Raw genomic sequence first — 19,283 nt, 5'->3', positions numbered from 1 at the left:
AACCTCAGACTTTGCCAAGGCTTGAAAGATCTCCTCACCTCCTGGTCAGATTTCTTGTTCCTTGGGGATTTAGAGGCAAAAAGAGCTGATGTCTTTGTTTTAGTAGTCTGAAGCTTCAGTAGCACAAAGCTGTTTGTTGTGCCAGGAGCAGGTATTTACAGCCGTGGCGTGCACTTCCTCCAGGGTATCAACTTGGCGCTGGTGCTTGCTCACTTTGGGGCCACCTCTTCAAAAGCAGTTCCTCCAGCCTTCGTTTAAAATCAGGAGAGCGGGTGCCAGAGCGTGAATCAATGTGCTGTGCTTTGTTGGGAGGGTTTGTAACGTCTCAGCCTTGTAAACAAGGGGTGGTGATCTTATTCCCCAAGTACGTCCGCTGCGGGGATTGTTTAGCTTATCCCAGTCTTCAAACTACATGAGCAGAGGTATGTGAGTTGGGTCTGCGCTGGCTGATGGCGTTCCTGGTGTAACAGCATCATGCTCAGAGGGGTTTCCTGCCCTTCTCCCCTTGGCACTGCTTTTTGCCAAAACGAGTCATCTGGAGGCTGATGTTGACCGGTGCCCACGCTGGTGTGCCTTAGTCGGAATTTCAAGTTAGCTGAAGAAGAGCTTGGGTACATCTGCGGTGAAAAGCATATACCTCAGCTTTGGGGCTTTTTGCCTTTGCGTTCCTGGGGCTTGTCTAGGCTGAAGGGGATGGAGGGAGAAACTTGGGCTTAGAAACTGGTGCTTGCCTAAGACTGACAGACAGTAGGACCCTGTCAGACATTGGCAATGAGCTTCTGATGCTGACGAGGAGGAGGTGAATGAAGGTTGAGAAGCAGTGAAAGATGGGAGGGGAGACCCTGATTTATTTGTAATTGTTGTGAATTTTGTTTAAGTTTGTAACCTATAAACCAGTGATGCTAAAGAAACGAAGTTGGGCAAATAATCCATTTTCTCAGCTGTGAATGAGAGTAAAGCTGAGGGAAGAGGAGAACCAAACTGACCCATGTGAAAAGAATAGACTTAACCCCGTTCCTCAGGCAAGGTTTGAGGGGATTAAGCTGGATTTGTGCCTGTTTCCCACCACACAGATGCTTCCCTCAGCTGAAGAGTTTTGGCATAGAAGGAATGAAGGGAATTCCAAAACATTGCTCCTTTAATTCAACCAGATGTGCCAGTCAATGTAGCCGGTGAGCTGAGTCCTCTGGGAAAATCCTTTTCATTAGGAATCCTGCTAGACAGGGAAACAGCACAATGTGAGCACAATCATCCCGGCTGATGTGCTGAGATCCCAGCCTGTATTAAAGAAAAGCAAAGGTGAAACAAAACAGCCCAGAAGTTGAATGATTCAAAGAGCTTTATTGCTGCAAATGAGCCCCCCATGCTTTAATGCCAGCTTGGAGGACACGTTGCTGACCAGGATAGGAGAAATGCACTAGTGATGTGGCTGCGCTGCTGCACCCGATGGTTCACAGCCCTTCCTCTTGCTCTGGGAGCGTGGCTGCATTGCTTTTGCAGAGCATCCCCTAACACGGGATGCTCCTGTAGCAGTTATGCCTCTGCAAGAAAATTAGCTGGAGAACCATGAAACAAGGAGACAGAACCTTGGAAAAACTTTCCAGAGCTGCCTTTCCCCATCACCTGCACAGAAACCCTCAGCCTCACCGAGGGCAGTGCCAGGAGCAGATCTGTCTGTGCTTTCCTCAGGGTAGGTTCTAAAACTTTAATGCCAAAACAGTAGAGCCTTAGTAAAGCTATAGGTGTGTGATGTTTTATAACTTCCCCAACCTGTAACCAGAGGCAAGGATTACTTGCCCCTCTCTCTGTCCTCAAGAGGCCGATAATTTTAGTGGCCCTTTTCATGCTAATATTGTCTTTCCACTTCAAAAACAACTGTGGCATGGGTCTGCATGGTTAACATAGTCACAGTAAACTCGGAGCATTAGTCCTCAGTCTGGGTTTAGCAATGAAGGATGCTCTTCTGTTATTCTAAAGCTGAACGTCATTGTCTGGTCTGGCACAAGGTGGTGCTTCCCTTCACAAATCTTGCTGTGCTCCCACTTGCCTCTTTTCCTCTCCTTTTGAGGCAGGTTGGCCCCTGATGCTCCATGCTCAGGCACCTTCTTTTGGGGCCGGGAACTTATTCACCATGTACCTCAGAGCTCTTGCACAATTTTTCCTGCCAGCACTGCTGGCTGAGGTTTTTGCCTTTGATCTTCCCAGGTGGGAAAACCTTACTGTCATAAGAAGGTGTGAAAAAATAAACTGTGCTGTGCAGAGTAAGATGAGCATCCTCTGTTTGTAGCAGAGGGCAGGCTCCTCTCCTCAGCATGCTTCATCCTCAGTGCAGGCAGGTGGCATCAAGTGTAACAGTGATAAAGCTGTTCTGCCCATGCGTTCGTGATGTAGCACTAAGCAGGGAGATTTCAGGTCAAAGCAGGTAAAGCTGGGGTGTTGTATGTTGATAAACCCATCTTTTGTAGCGTGCATGCTAGCAGAGATGAGTTTGGAGTGTGGCACATATGCCATTCCTTGCGCCTGTTGCACTGTGCTGTGTGAACCAGGAGACTTGATGCTTTTCTTCCCATTTCTTCTTCCTTTGGGTCGCTAGGTTTTCTGTCTTTATTATATGTCTTAACTAGCTTGGTCTAGCTCCTCTGCTGGGTTTTCCCACTCTAGCAGTTCAAGGGCAAGTCAGTCTTCATATATTGTATTTAAAAAAAAAAAAAAAATTCCCAACACGTTCCTTTGTCCCAGCTTTGTAACTGCTCTATCTGCCTGTGAGCACAGCAGTGGTGGTAGGAGTCAGCGAACTGGGATGCTAGCTGTCGTGACAGAGTGATACCAACACTGCTGGAATCCCTCCAGGGGAACAGTGTCACGACATGGCTCAACAGAAATGTTTTGTGCTGTAGTTTGCTGTTTCAGCAAGAGCAAAGGCTGATGAGGAGACCTGAGCTGAACTGTTATCGATCCTTCCTCTGGTAATAAAGCCATCCATGGGAAGACAGGGAAATATTTTTTTTGAATCAGCACAGCTGTATGGATTTTGCTTTTGCTTGTGTTGAGAGCGATACCTGCTCTCGGGCTGCTGCAGAGGCTCTCTCAGGAGTTTCTTTTTGATGGATCTTTGGGACCTACAAATCCCAGACTTCAAAGAGAGATATTTTTTTTCCCCCTACTTTTCTGAGGACAAATTACTTGCTCCACCTACAGTCAGAAGGGAGCCACTCTGTGCTGTGAAAGGCACTTTTAGCTTTTCTACCAGAACAGGGGATAAACAAGCAGTAAAATAAATAAATAAGGTAGTAAAGCAGGTGGGTTTCTATCTGCCTGGCTAAAATGATAGTGCAAGAGATGACAGAAAGAAATGTGGTACACTTTACAGAATACATGTGCTAGATCAGAGGGTCTTTTGAAGACTCGAGGTGGTCATTGGGTGTGTGGGAGAGGTAAGAAAAGGAGATAGCAAGACGTTCTGGAGGTGATGTGAAAGCAAGTCCTTGTCCAGCTAGACTGGCCACTAGTTCTCCTCCAGGGTGGCTCAGGACAGCTTGAGAGCCAGGGAGGAACAGGTACCAGACTGGCATGGAGAGGAATGTATGAATAGATAAGCATCCACAGATTGTATGTATATACTTGCAGTATGCTGTATAAATGAATGCAATACCTAATGATTCGTGGCTATTATTTGAAGGGCCCCACTGTTACAGATTTATTTGTCATTTCTTGTAATAACACCGATGATAATGAATTCATTTGTATTAATGTGGGTGCCGTGGACTTCTGTTGATATTCTGCATTAATTAATGTACCATTAAAAGAAAGTGTCACCCAATTAATATCAAGTAGAAGCAATACTGCCAGTGTACTGTCATTAGGGTTTCATTTGTAATGCATTGTATCAATGCTCTGCCTTAATGGAAGTAATCTGCAGTCCGGAGCATCACCTGATGGGCTGCCACAGGGGTGCCAGTTTGCCCCTCTTGCAGCAAGGGTTATCCAGACGGATCACTGGGGACAGGCTGCGGTTAAGGGTAGCCCTTGTTACTGCCTGGGCTTGGGGCACGGCAGCCTGCACTGCTCCTGTCCTCCCTGCCTGTGGCACGGATGGCTCCCAGAAGGTTGGTGTGCTCCTTCCAGACATCCTTTGTCCCCAGCTTAAAGGCTGGTGCGTTAACGTAACCCACCTCTTCCTGGGTTTAGAAGATAAAAGTTAGTGGCAACTGCAAATAAAATGGGATATAAAAAGTAGGATCTGTCCAGTTTGTGGTATCACCCGTAAGCAGTACGGGTAGCAGTAAATCACACTGGTGACTTGAGTTTGCTACTGAATTTTAATATTGAGGGAGGGATAGTGAGAAATCTCGCTGGCAGCTGTGGGTCAGGGCTGTCTGCTTCCCTGGACAAAAGGTACCTCTCTGAGTGCTGAGAGCCAAGGCAGGTGTGGAAACCTTGACTGTGGCCACCTGGATCCACCTGGTCCATGCCTGCCTTCTCTGGCAAGATGACAGCTGAAGGGGGGCCGTGCCATCTGCAGTGCATGCCCTTGCAAAGGGGGAGATGGCTCCAATCGCCCTCTTCCAGCAGGAGAATCACACCAGCAGGAGTGAAGCGGTGCCGTCGAAGCCAGGAGTGCTCTGACTGACAGGTTTTCACATTCTTGGCATTTGCCTCTGACTTTCAACTGTCTCGTTAGACCATCTTGGGTTCCCATCTGCCATCTCTGAAATTGGGACTGACATAATAGCAGCCCAGGAGGGCAGCACAGGCTGCCTCCCAGCCCTTGGTCTGGCCCTGCCCTGCTCCTTGAAGGCTGGAGATGGATAATGGAACAGAAATGGGAGAGAAACGTGGCTTCTCCAGCAGGATTCGGCTGTGGTTGCGTAGTGAAGTGGTATTTGCTTCACTCTCTTCTCTTCTGTCTCCTCCCAGGGCAGTGGGAAACAATCTGCTTTAGAGTGATCTCCCTTCCTAGGAGAGCTGTATTTTTTGGTTCAGATATAGGACTCTACATTTACACATTGGGGAAAAAAAAAAAAGGGCATTGGCTCAAACCAGTTGCTCGTAATCTGCTCTGTCCATAATCTGTGCCCTTTGTTGTTTACTCATCTCCCAACTTCTGTGTTTCCATTCTTTCAGATGACTAGTAAAAATCAAAGACCAAGACCTGCAGGTTCACTGCAGGACTCCATTAAAAATATTAAAAATACACTTGCTTGATAATATTTGTAGTTTACAGTTGTATTTTGAGAGCTACATGCTTAGCTGACTCTGATTTTGAATTATTCTATGTGTTAATGTCACAGAGCACCAAGTCATGTGGCTTAGAGGTGATGATGTACGTGACTTTGTCACCCTTTTTGACCAAGATCATTCTTTGGTGGAAAGGTGAGAGAGAATAGAGCAGGATCTATTGTCTGTCGGTCTTGTGGGAGGTGTTAATGCTGCTACTTCCCTTTAAATTCCCTATTAGCCAAGAGTGAGCTGTGCTGAGGGTTTCATTATTTTGCCTGGAATTGATGTAGCAGAGAGGTCTGAAGTCATTCCTGTTGTAGAAACCCTGACAGCGTGTTGGTTGCTCTGCCCAGTCTGCTGCTGCTTGTCAGTGTTTGCAACACTGCTGAAAATAATCAGGAATGGTCCAGCAAGTGCCTTGGCCATCGCCTGTAACACTTGTTGGCAGGAGTTACCAGACCTGCTGACTGAGGTGTGTCTTGCTGGAGGAAGCTGAGGGTGATCTGAACAGGGCTCCCTCTGTCACCTTTTTTCCCCAAAATAGAATAGTATCAAAGTGGAATTCCCGCCCCTCCCCCCCCCCGAAGTGGAATAGAAACACTTTTTTTGCGTTATTATTGACAACTGTCATTTCTCTTTGGGGGTAGATTAGTGCTATGTTTAATGAGGTTTTTGTGGTTTCTGGGAAACTGGAAAACTCCTAGGTATGAATTTGTAAACTTTAATTGGATGAGTTTGTCTAATTGGATGAGTTTGTACTTATGTGCAAGGCAATTCCAGGTAACCTTTGTCTGGCAGCAAATGTCACCACTGATGCTCTGTTTGCAGATGCCCAAGTCCATACTCACGCGTCCACCTGATGGACCTGCATCCTCACGTGTGCTGTGTTGGGAGTGTTTTGAGATTGGGTTGGCAAGGGGCTCTCAGCCCAGCGCTTGCTCCTCCGTGGTCATTGCAAATGAGAAACACTGGTTGTGGGCCCGCTAAGGCAGGAGGGGCACGGATGCCCCTGGGCTGCTCTGGTGCAAGGCAGAGAGCATGGTGCCTTTTGCAAGGAATCACCTTCTGCCTCACCTGCTAACGGAGGCAGCCAGGAACCCCAAAGGGACTTGCAGGGGAAATAGTTTGTGAAGAGACCTGGAAGGAAAAAGAAAACTAAATTTTTAAAGAAGGGGTTGAGAACTCAAAATCTGTTTTCTTTTTCTTCTGGCACAGAGGAACCTTCTACCATCACCCATTTTAAATAATCTCTGGAAGATATATTTTGCCTCGTAAAGATTTTCCTTACAGGGGAAAAAAAAAAATCAATTGAAATAGCTTGTTTTGACAAACTTTAATTATTTTGGAATTTCAGTTATATCCACTTGTGGATGTACATAAGAACACCATAAACATTTTTAAACAATGGGTCAATGATTTTGAAAATAGAAGTTTTTTTAAAAAAAAAAAAGCTGAAAACGTAGACTGCTTTGTCCCTGCCTCTTTTCAAAAGACAAAATGAGTGATGACTCCACGTGGGGTTTTCAGATCTCTCAAACTGTGCTTCTGTGCTCGCAATTTTGTGCTGCTGTAGCTGTATGTTTGTAACGGTTCATCTTGGTGGCTTTTTGGTTGCTGGAAAGGTTCCCCAAAGGTTCCCCTACACAGGCTGCGTAAGCCTGCTGGGCTTAGCTTTGCTCTTCATCATTACTTCTCACGGAGCCGCTTGTGCTCTCCTGAGATCTGGGCCAGCAAACGCAAAGCCAGGGTGTAGTGTGATAGCTCGAGTTGCCTTGAAATAGAGGCTGTTGAGGGAAACGAGCTTGGACAGACAAAGCTGGCTGTGTGCTTAAATAACTAGTAACAGCGTGGGCGGGATGGCTTCTGGAGAGCTGGTGTGGAACTTGTGTTCTCCGTGCTCCGTTTCTTCTGGTGCTTCACCCACATGGCTGCTTTCTGTCCCCTCGTCGGTGTGGGTGATTGGGCTGACTGGGGCACGGGAGAGACCGAGCACCAAGGTGAAGGCAAGGTTCAGAGGGAGGGAAGAAAGAGACAATTCCCTGGTTCTGGTGGTTTGGCTGGGGATGATGGAGGTTGTGGTGCAGCCTCTGCGCAAGCCCAAGCCTTGCGTTTGCTGCCGTCTAAGGCAGGCAGCTTCTTTTGCCGCTGAAGCTCCGAATTAAAGCTGCGCTGTATAGTGCTTTCCTCTCCTTGCTTTCGACTGTAACTCCGTTCTGGATGAGTGCCTGAGCCGCGCAGCCACTCCGCTGCTCTGGAGAGCAGGAGGGTGACAGGTCCCACTTAGCGTATCACTGCCTGGAAGGGGCAGCAGCCAGAGCCAGTTGGGGAGTTATAAATAAGAGGAAAATTGTGATTTTTCTTGTTAGCATTTCCTTTCTCTCCCATCTGCCCTCTCCTGCCTCCTCTGGGCTTGCCCCTCGAGACCTGTGCTGCAGAAGTGACAGGTGCCACAAAGGGAGGTGGCAGAGCCTCTGTGCACCTAGCTTTTGGGCATGCTGTGCCATAAATCAGCCATCTGAGCCCTGTGCTAGCAAGGTCAGAGTTTTACTCAGTGGAAAATGGGGCAGCTCTGGGCTGGAAAAAGCAAGCAACTTCATCCTGTGGGATACCAGTGTTCCCTCTTGTTTGTGGCTGCTTGCCCCTTGCCTTCTGAGCGCTGTTGTCCTGTCAGCGTGGCAAATTCCCCCATGGGCTTGTTGGTTGCAATGTCTGTTTCTTCAAGACCGTGCATTGGGTCAGGCTTTGTCTGCCGTGAATAAGTGCTCTCAGCTCTGTGTGCCGTTATCCAGCCACTAATTCAGTTTCCAGCTCCTATAATGCATCTATTCCAGCTGTGTTTATGGTGTTTTCAAAAGCCCCTCAATTGAATTATAGCTCTGTGGTGGCCGTTTGCCAGTGTCACCTGATAATGAGGGAGGTCACTTAATAGAGATAGCAACAAGAGATACATATTAATGAGTACTGATTGAAAGGTGGGGTGAATTTCAACGAAAAAAAAAAATAAAAAACGGAAATTATCAGGTTTTAAAATCAAACTTTGAAATTGGAAATTGCTTGGCTCAGACTGGCAGTAATGCAATTAATAAATGTAATTAAAAGTGTAATAAAGAATACAGGAATTGGAAGTCCGCGCACATCCATGCGAGCATTCAAAGCTGGCATGTGAGCAAGGGACCCAGTCTGGCAGTCGGACTGCTTCCGAGATGGAGCCTGGGGAGGGAAACCAAAACTTGGGATTGTTTTTCCTCTCAGCAGAGTCTGGAAGAGGGACTGGCACTTGTTCTGGCTCTGCTTTTGCAGCTGTCTCCTGCAGCAAATGAGACTGTACAGGGATAGGTGACTTAAATCTGTCCTCGGCAGCCCAGGGATGAGGGAGCCAGGATTTCAGCTGTGGCAGAAGAGCACTTGGGTTCGGTGTCAGCTCTGTTACACAGCACTTCTGAGATGCCCTGCCTTGAGCAAGAGGCATCGAACCCTCCTTCATGCCCTGCAGCGAGATGGGATTGGTGTGAGTGCCTTTGACTGGAGCAGAGGGATGTCTGAGCCGGCTTTTAGCAGAGCGTAAAGCTCCTTTCATCTGTCTGCTGCACGGTGGCAAGAGGCAGGGAGAGGGAAAAGAGCCGCCTGGAACAGCAACAGGGAATTATTTAAGAGTAATAGGTTGACCTGAGATGTAACAGGAGTGTGAAGCAGCGAAGCATCTCCTGATAGGAGCGGTCAGCTCCTGCCTTGATGCAGGGGCAGAGCAGGGGAGGGGGAAGCAGGACCCGAAATAAGGCTGGCGAGACTGTTCCAATGTTGACGCGAAGATCACAGCGCAGGCAGCTTGGTAGGCTGCCTGCTGCTCCAGCTCTCGTGCCCATTGCTGTATGCCCCCCAGTCCGTTTGCGTCGCCTCATCTCATCGACCTTCAGACAGCTGTTCGGCCAGATTGCCTGCCGTTTTTCCACATTATTTGCGTTGGTACAGCACGCGCGTGTCCGCATCCTAATCATTTCTACCAGCTTCTGCTGGGGTGCTGCTGGGTGACTTTGCCCTGGGAGGTCAGATGGAGGTCCTCTGTGCAGCCAGCCTCTGGAGACGGGGAGCAAGCTTGAAGGGATTATCCCCAAATAAACATTTCTAGTGCCTAACCAAAGCTTGTAAGAAACCTGTCTGTAGGTTGGAAAAGTGGATGCATTTAAGAGAAGGGACTATCTGAGAAACTAACTCCTAGATCTCCTCCTCTTCATCTCCCACCTTTTACTTCTATCTGACTCTGACCCTGCTGTAAAAAAGTCAGGGCCACATATTCCTCCTCTCAGCCCTTTGCGCACAGGTGTCAGACCAGTTGGGTGACTGATGGATCAAAGCACGTTCGAGGTGTTGGCGGCCCGTGGCCCGTGAAATGGTTTTGCTATGGTGGAAAGCTCTCAAAGGCGCCGTGCAAATCTGCTCCGTTAGCAGGGCGAGCGGCTGTCTGACAGCCCGAGGGTTTTATACGCTCCGGGAGCAGGCGCCATGGGCCTGGCGAAACGGCACGGATGCATGCTGGCTTTTCTGCAGACAGCCTTTTCATTTGAGCCCTGTGTGAAAGAAGAGCTCATTCACATAGCTTTACGTAAGCCTTAAAAATTATCCACCCTGAAGTTTTCCTTGATTTGGCAGTTTTTTCCTCAGCAGCTCCTCAGCCAGCCCATCTCTTTTCCTGGTTTGCTGGTGTGGTCCTGCTGCTGCTTTGGTCCCCGGTGCTTCTCCAGTGCCAGCCCTCACCCTGGCAGAGCTGGCTCTGCAGCCCTCGGGGAGCATTTGGGGGCAGACAAGAGGAGACTATGCTCTGATGCTTTTAGGGAGTCCTGTCAGTGTCCCTCGTGTTCAGCTGTGGCCGTGTCGTCTGCCTGGTAGGGCACATCGTGTCCCCAGAGACTGCGTCTCCTCCAGGTCATAATCTGCCTTGTATTGCTGCGTTGCGTTGGAGCAGTGTCCATTAGAAATTTTATTGCTAATGCATTTTATAGCAGGATTCATAATAAGATACTAAAGACTATAGGTGTGGCCAGAGAGCCAAGGTGTAAATATTTTAAAAAGGCCCTTTTCTGATGACCTTTTCTTCAGCCTTAGCTGCCCTTTTGCAGAGAACATTGTGTAAGGCTTTGGTGGCCCAGTGTGCCAGGGTTAACGCAGGACACATCTGTCTGGTCACTTGTGCTGCCGGGTTGCAGGAGGTGACAGGCCAGGCCAGGGCAGGTGTTTTCTGTGGTGGGCCACACTTGGTCCATACTCATGACAGCTTTGGGATGGAAACAACTTCATCCTGGTTGCTCAGAGGTGCATAGAGCCTTGTTATACTGCTGCATTGGCATGAGAGAGGTAAGATCATGGTCTCTCCTTTGCTTCCTCTTTGTGCAGCAACTCTCTTTTGTGTTTGGACAGGGATGTTAGGGTTGTTCATTCCTTATTTTAATACAGGTCTATCCTTGCTCCTAATAGAGTAGTCTTCTAATGGTTGGAGATTTGGGCTCTTGTACCTTGCTGCTTTTGGTTTGGTCCTCCTGGTGCTTTGGATAGCCATGTGTAAACATGCTGTTACCATTCAGTACTTTTTTCCAGCAAACAAGACACCCCCCACCCCAAGCTTCTTCCTATAAGATTTTTACAGCAGTTTGAACCTTTTATTCATTTATTGCAAAATAAGGGAGGCATGAATGGCCTCACCACCCTGCATCCCGGGTATCCCCAGCCCACGCAGCTCAGTATTGCAGCTGGCTCACTGGAGCCCTTTAACTCCCAGAGCTGCTCGGGGGGGACCCGAGTGCTCCTGCAGAGCTGTCAAAAGTTGGATGGGGTGCTAGAGACAGGTCGGGAGCGGATACTGCTCCCAATTGCCACCCTCCTCCTTTGCAGAAGGCATCTGTCTGCATGTTTATTTTTATCGCGCATCTGCTGGCATCATAACAAAGATTTAATGATACGACACAGTTTTGTCACTAGTTCTTTTTTCTGTAGTGAGTGAAGCTTCATCACTGGCTGCTGGAGAGAGTCAAAAGCTTTAAAAATGACAAAATTTGGCGACTCGTGTAGAAAACTCACCTGTTTGCCACAAGCACCTGTACACTGTCATCTGTCTGAATTTCTTTTCTTCTGGGCAGAAAAGATAATATTTGATATTTTTGCCTGTTGAACTAAGCATAACCACAATTAATCTTTGCTAAGGAAGAGCAGCCATGAGGAACACGTGGAAGAGTCTTATAAATGGGCTAAATGCTGAAAATGCAGAAACACGGTCAGTCTTGACGTGGCCCTGTTACAGGACTTATCAGTTCCATCTCCCTGGGGTGTGCCCTCTGCCTGTTATTTACCATCTAACACAAACCCCAGCCAGTTCTGTTTATACAGATGTTTTGCTCCATTGTTTAGATAATGGGCCGCATCTTTTGAGAAATAAAGACGTAGGCCTCCTGCTGAGGCGTATCTTGAGCCTGTTTGACCCAAAAATGGGAAGATGATTTTAAAGGCATATTACATATGATTTTTAAGGCAGATGGTCTGACATTCCTCTGAGTCCTGACTGTGTCCTGCCTGGGCACGAACATTGAAAATGAGACCTCTTTTCCTGGAGGACTGTTGATGTGGGATGTCTGCATCCCACAGCTGGTTTTGCCTTGCTAGAATTGGTAGTTGGGTTTTTTTGCTTGGATTTGAGCTGGGGAAAAAAAGATGCATTATCTGGAACACTTCTTATAGGTCTGTGTCCTTTGAGCTATATGTTGTTGAGAATAAGGGCGTGCATTTGGCAGTGAAATTTTCCCACCGACCTGTGCACTCTGGGCAGTATCAGAGATTTCACTCTTTGTGACCATGTTGTTCTGCTTCAGTCTCCTGTAGCTCTTTGGGTGCCTGGGAGCTCTTCTGCTCCCCTCCGAAATTCACCCGTGCCATGCTTTGCTTCTGCATCCACCCTCGTGCTTGCAGGTGCCCGCTCCCCGCTGCTGAGGTCCTGTGCTGGGATGCCTCCCAGCCCCTCCCTTGGATGCTTTGGTGTAGATGCCTATGACTGTTTCCTAGGGCTAGCCAGATCTTTGCCCAGAGCTGATGTCCCACTCGTACAGCTTTTGCTGTCCCAGCCAACGAAGGGACCTGGTCAGCAAAGCTGTAAAATAAGGATAAAAATACAGTAATCGCCAAGTCAAAGCTCAGGCGGTATCTACAGGGGCTGGAGCTGAGAGCACCAAAGCTGGTGACCTCCATGTCCCTCCAGGCAGCTTCTCCTTTGGAAGGACGAGGAGATGAACTGTCTTCAAAGCCTGCTTTTGGGCTATTGTGTGAAATACAATGCCGGGGAAATCAAGCTCTCCTCTTTCACAGCCAACCGAGCAGCCCCATAATCACGGGTGACCAGAGCGGATTTGCATGTTAAAAGAAGTGGCTAGGGGCACTTAAAAAGAAGAGGGAAAGTATTCATCAAGTCCAGCTTTATCCTTATGAATATTATTGTTCCTGGGGACAATATACCCTAGACCTCATCGGTGCAACCCTGCATCTACTCTTTCGCTGCCTCTCCCCTCCTCCCCCTATTAATGGTTAATTTGTAATGCTCTTCGTCATGACATTGATATCCTGGTGGCTCTTGAGGAGGAATTTGAGAAGGCAGTTGTTGGAGCATGTGGACGGCAGCAGTCGAAGCAGTGCCCTGGCAGCAGCGAGAGTAGGGCTGCAGGATGCTCTGGGGCTGTGCCCTGCTGATGATGGGTTGGGGGAGGCAGGTAGCCTAATGCTGGATGGGGAGATGCTCTAGTCCTGTCTGAGAAGATGTCTTGGGAATGCTCAGAAAGCAAATACCCATCACAACCCCCTATGAAGGGCTTCTCCACCTCAACTTGCCTCCCGAGCTGACTAAGTCCTAGTTCCTGAACGGTCTAAATACACGAGCCAGGATTAACGTGCTGTGTGTGTGGCACAAAGTCAAGGGCTTACATGGCAGTGGGGCAGATCTGGGTTAAGCGTGCCAGAAAATGAGCAGTTGTAAGGCAAAGGGTAACAAACTGCGGGGACAAATGTGCTGGGGAGGATATAGTGTCTCCATCACTAGAAGGCTTTAAGGATGGGAATGATTTAGGTGTAGTGTGGGGAAAGGTTTCCCTTTTGAGGTCCCTTCTAGCTATATCTTTTATGCTTTTATGATTGCTGATCACAAAAAAACTTGAAGGTGCTTTAAAAAATCATCCTCAGGCCGTGCCCTGTGAGGCTTGCTTTAGCAGCTTGATTTAGAGAGGGGAAAAAAAGAAAGAAAATGAAAAATCTAGGTGGGAACTGCAACCTCTCGCACCTTGGCAGAAGTGACACTGAAGTTAAGAAAGTGGAGTTTTGCTGGAGCCTGAGGCAAGCTTAGATATCAGAGTATCCCTGCAGTGCTGTATGGCTGGATGAAAGGGCTGGGAGGCGTGAGGGACATGCGTGGATGAGTGTCCAGGGCCTGGACTCCTGAATGTGAGGTGTGGGACGTGCCCTGGGTTCCCTGCTCTGCCTGACCAAGCTCACAGAAAATCCTGTCACCTGCCTAGAAGGCAAGTTTCTGCTGGCCTGAGCCTTGCCAGGAGAAATTCAGATGCTTTTGTTCTGTTCTGGTGCCATCACTCAGTATTAAACCAGTTAAACTGAATCTCCTGAGTGCTGAGTGCTGGTTTCTCATGTTTACCAGTGGAGGTGGTGGGCTGGGACAGTCTTGCTGAAGCCCTGGTTGTGGTTCACTGCAAACTGTGTGGTTCCTCAAAAAAACTGAACATGGCTCAGTCCGTTGCTCAGCTTTGGCCAAGTATTTGCAGGAGAAGCTCCACTGGGAAGCAGTACCCCATCTTCTAAGCTCTTCCTCTCCTCAAGTCTCCTTCCCAGCTTCTCAGCACTTCATGATACTACTGTATGAGATGAGGATGAATAATTTAATATGAATGAAGGTAACAATAAAACGCAGAGGCTTGGGAAGAGGTTTGCAGAAATAATCCATATTATCCTAACTGGCCCTGGCCAGCCACTGTCACATCCCACTTCTGACCTTTGCTGTCTCGCTCCCAAGCTTTAGCTCTTTGTCAACCTTTAATGTGTCTGTGAACCTGTTACAAACATACGGACTTGCCCAAACAGTCGTGATCTGTGCATACCTGCAGCCTGGGTTCCCGGCAAAGCCTTTTTGCTTGCAGTCTGTGCTTCTGCCTTTAGAGAGACAAGAATATGCATTTAAGATTTGCATAGGAACATGCAGCTGTTCCACCAAAAATGGATAATTGTTCTGCCTGCTGTGAAGTTAAACAATAAGAAGTGCCAAACTGCATTTGCCATTGCTGATTTTTGTGCACTCAGCTGCATATTTTATGCATGTAGATTAGTTCCAGATTTATGACGATATAACTGTTAACGCCTGCGTTAATCGGGCCAGGTTGTAGTTGCTGTGGAAACTATAACTTTGAATTTTACGTAAAATTTTGTGTTGCATTTAATGCATTTATTTTTTTTTAAGCTCTCTTATATTTAATGCTTCATGGTGAAAACAGAGAGGGAATCAGCACTGAAAATAAAAGCACCTTTGGGCAGAAAACAAGTTTCAGCAAAGAGTATTTTTTCTGGAAAGTTGTGATGTCTGGGAAAATAAGGGTTTGTGATAGTGCCATCTTGACCACAACTCTATAACTATTATTATAAGCATGTAACAACTATTATAGCTGCTGCAATACTATCATAAAGAAAACAGCTGTACAACTTATAAATGTCCTGAAAATATAGGACTGAAGTTCTTGGGTGTCTATATATTCCTTTTGGTGGGCAAAGGAAATTGCTGATGTGCATTTGATGGGAAAACAGGATGATGCACAATTTTACCAGATATTTTTTATTATTATTTTTATTTTCATTTCCAGAATACACCAGTGGGCACTCCAATTTTCATAGTGAACGCCACGGATCCAGATCAGGGGGCAGGAGGCAGTGTGCTTTACTCCTTCCAGCCTCCTTCCGATTTCTTTGCCATTGACAGCGGCCGTGGCATCGTGTCGGTGATAAAGGAACTGGACTATGAAGTAACTCAGGCGTACCAGCTCCAGGTCAATGCGACGGTGAGTCTTATCCTGGCTCTGCTGCAGGGGAGGAGGTGTTTTGTGGAGGTACTGCAATGGGGAATGAGCTGCTGCTTACTTGTTTTGTTGCCCTGCTCTGGCATTTTCTCGGGCACATCTAGCATTTTCAAATTTAAAAAGTATGACAGCAGTGCGGTGCCTGGGTAGTTTTAAATCACTGCTGTGCACATTGTGGAGCACAGCTGCACCTCTCCAACAGCATCTCACGTGTGTCGGGCAGGAGCTCTGCATAAAAGCAAGCAGATCCTATAGTGAGGAAAGCCAGTACAGGGCATACAGACCATTAAATCCTCTGGTTCAGTTCCTTGTGCATCGTGGCTTATTACAGGTGGATTCGCTTGTGTTAAACCCCCTGAGCCTCACTCAATGAAAGCTGAGTTCAGACATCAAGAGTTAAAATTCTGGTGGATAGAGGAAAAACCAAGATCTAGTTACAGTCAATACTGTCATACTGGGAAGGGATCCCTGGGACATGTATGTCCAGGTAGCCACCATGGCAAATTACTGTCCCACCTGAATGGGAAACTTCTTTCCTGGTGTCAAGTCTAGTGAGAGCTTGATAGGGAGCCTGTGAAGGAGGAGCACCGCACAAACAGGCGGTGGAAGGAGCAGAGGATGGTGAGATTCAGCCCTACAATATACCTGATCAACTCTGTGTTCAGGAGGGGGGGGGGGGGAAACCCTTCCCGATCCCTCCAGGCAGCTGGCTAGAGCTCTTGAGCATGTGATTTAATCAAGATAATTTTCTTGATGCAGAACCACAAATGTCACAAGGACATGGAGGGCTGCGCAGGGCTGTTTTGCTCTGCATGGCCACGGAGACTGGGCACTCACAGACTGCATGGCCATAGGCAAAGAGCTCAACCTTTCAGCCCAATCCCTGCGTGTTCCAGGCTGTGGAATTTTCCCCAGAAGCTTCTTTTTTTTTTTTTTTTTTTCTGAAATGTACCTCATTGTGGTTTAAATACTCCAGTAATAAGAAGCCCTCTCTGTTGTTTGTTTCCTTATTGGTCTCTGTCACCAACATGCTTTCCCAAGGCATGCTGTTGAACTATCTGTCAGGTTAGAAAATGTGGGACCAAACACAAGCCCTGCTGGAAACGTGCTTTTTTTCCACGTGTCTGATTCTGGTTTCCTCAAGGACACAATGATGCCACCTTGGACCATCCAGCTCTATCTAGCCCCATATCCCAGGTGCAGTTACCAGCAAAGATAAAATGGGAGCATATCTGGTACTTGCTAATATACTCCTGGCTTCTAGTGATTTCCAGCTCAGGGAGTTCAAAGACTCAAATATTAAGTCTCTGAACTGGCCTTGATTGCAGCTGTGGGGACACCTCCTCAGCCCAGTCACAGGATGCTGGTAAGTTCTAGCAGAAAGGCAGGGAGAAGCCCCACGGCAAAGCTCCGCCTGGGAAGGAGGATGCGAGCTGCACCAGCACAGCAGGAGCTGGAAGACGAGTGCAGTGTCTTGCCTGCCTAAGGAAGAGTTTGCATGGTCCGGAGTGGGAACTGGGGGGATGGTGAATTCAGGGTGGCCGCAAGGGCTGCAAGAAGGGCTGTGGAGCCTTGATTCAAGGTAGGAGCCATTTCATCCCAGGGATGCAGGCAGCAAGAGGCTGGAAAAGGCAGCATGAGAGATGGTAGGTGAGGAAACTTGAAATGTGCTTGCTTTTCCAGTATTATCTGTAATACTTCAACCAAAATTTAAGAGGTGAAAGGGAGGGGGGGAAAAAACATCATCTGAAGAAACGAAAGACTTCAACCTGATAACACTAACAGCAGAGTGAGAGTCGGAAATAAGCATCCATCCAGACCATAAACGCTGAGGTTGCAGGTTAAGAGGATAATGTACAAGCTGTGTTGTTGAATACGGTTTGAATTAACATTAATCTTGTGGCAATCAGTCCTTGCTGCTGTACAGAGCCATTTTGCAGAAGTGTGCAGTAACCTCTAATGGTCGCCTTTCACCACGATGCTTGATTAGGGGGTCAGAAGAGATTTATTTCCTTCCCTTCATGTGTTATCTCTTTGCTCCTACCCTTTTAGCAAAGGGCTGCGGGCATTAGGGTCACTTATGAGCACCCATGGGATGAGGCTCCAGCAAGACAAACGGTGGCATCAGGGCCCTGCCAGGGTAAGCCGTTGGCAGTACGTACTGCTGTTGCTTTGGCTGCTGGAGAAGGGTCTTGCTCTGGGAAAGTGCTTGCAGCTCCCTCCTGCTGGGTTGTGATGGAGTGGGCATAAGGGAGGTGGCGCTTCTGCTCAGAGCATTGAAGTGTTCAAGGGCCACTGGTGCTCACCATAAGATTGCTACGTGCTTGTGACCTGGTTTGCAGAGCAGGGAGGATGGCTCCCCGTCTTCCTGCAGCTGTGGAAGCAGCTTGGCTTGCGTTGAAAGGCAGCTCCTGGTTACCCTCATCCTGCCAATCTCTGCGCAAGGTGGGGAGGGAGAGGTCTGCAGCTTATTGGAGCCAAAACCATTAGCCCAATAGAAAGGACGTCGCCACTGTGAGGATGTATTTTGCAGTTCAGGTTTCCACTCCGCCTTCTGCACCAGAGCTGAGGCGTCCTGCGAAACCAGAAGCAGCGCTTGGCGTACATATCTCCTGCCAAAGCTCGGAGCAGCAAATACAGAAAAGAATAAAGCTGCAACTGTAAGGCAGCCCGCAGGGTTATGAAGAGCAGTGGAAACGTGGGGGAGCTGGTGGGCTTTGTCGTGTTCCAGCTGACAGAGCCCAAGCTGTGTGGAGGCCTCAGCACTGGGGGGTATGGGATGCTCTGCTGTGATGTGCTGGTACGAGAGTCTGCTGGCAACCACACCTGGGTCTTACGGTGCAGAGGTACCATAGACTGTATCTGTGTTTTGAGGGAATTTATATTTTTAAGTATATGTTGAACAGCATTGCTTCATTTTCACCCAAAATGTGATGAAAACTAAATTGGTGCTTTCTTTTAAAGGGCTAATGCTGGAATGAAATGCATATTGTATTTCAGCTTAGAAGGAGGTACAGTGAACAATAATTCCAGCAGGTAGCTTGAAAAAGAGATGATTACCTGGACTATTAAGTTCTGGTTGGATCAAAATTTCTATGAGAGACTTGATGCTGTTAAATATTTCTATTCTTCTGATAGAAATCCTTTTTTCTCCCCACCGCAACCCTTGTTTTTTCAAGGACCAAGATAAAAACAAGCCACTGTCTACTCTGGCCAACCTGGCAATCACCATCACAGATGTGCAGGACATGGACCCCATCTTCATCAACCTGCCCTACAGCACAAACATCTACGAGAACTCACCTCCGGTAAGGGCTGCTGCTTCACTCTGGCGTGCTTGACCACAGTGTCACACCAGGGGCTGGACAGGGTGTGGGGTAGAAAGCACAAGGTGTCCCAAAAGAGCTGGAGGAGAATCTCCTCTTTGCAGAGAGATTCCTCCTTCCTTCCATCTGACATAGGCTTGCATTTCTCTGCCTGATGTTTGTGACTTGAGTGCAAAGAGGAGCCCTGTTTCCATGCTGAAGTGCAAATGCTCTGAGCTGTGATATCTTAATGGCATCCAAAAAGAGGCAAACTTTTTTCTTTCTGAAATAACGTTTCAAGCCAGCTCCAACATATTCTGCCCCTTTTTAAAAAAGGGAGCCTAAGCGAGGAGGTTTAGGAAGCCTGAAATCAGAATAGAATGTTTTCCTAACCATTTTTTCTTAAGTTTAAAAAAGGTTTTATGTTGTTTTTAGCACACAGTCCCCCTATTCCCTCCCCACAGTGTATATGCATGCCATTTCTAATAGAAAACTTGAAGAAAAATTTAAAGGTTCCTGAAATGAGGCAGTTTTGAAAATGCCAGAATCATCAGCCGTTTCAGCACTTTGAGTATTTTCCCCCAGGTTTTGCCAAATTGATCCAATCATTTTAGTTCTTCTGAAACTCGGTTTGTCAGCAAACTCGCTGTTTGTGGAA

At 47.6% G+C, this 19,283-nt stretch overlaps 1 protein-coding gene across 2 annotated transcripts in view; it reads left to right on the top strand.

Annotated features, from left to right (window-relative positions):
• Positions 1–19,283, top strand: part of CDH23 (cadherin related 23) — a 213,390-nt gene that overhangs the window by 82,068 nt on the left and 112,039 nt on the right. For both annotated transcript variants that reach the window (XR_008747265.1, XM_055804362.1), the window contains exons 7-8: positions 15,108–15,302; positions 18,500–18,628. Coding sequence is in view for 1 of the 2 variants with exons in the window: in XM_055804362.1 (XP_055660337.1) it covers positions 15,108–15,302; positions 18,500–18,628 (324 nt within the window). In the remaining variant the exon portion in view is untranslated. The remainder of the gene's footprint in view (positions 1–15,107; positions 15,303–18,499; positions 18,629–19,283) is intronic.

The sequence above is a fragment of the Falco peregrinus genome, chromosome 1, assembly GCF_023634155.1.
Source record: "Falco peregrinus isolate bFalPer1 chromosome 1, bFalPer1.pri, whole genome shotgun sequence".
Taxonomy (NCBI): domain Eukaryota; kingdom Metazoa; phylum Chordata; class Aves; order Falconiformes; family Falconidae; genus Falco; species Falco peregrinus.
This window is presented reverse-complemented; position numbering and strand designations above follow the sequence as displayed.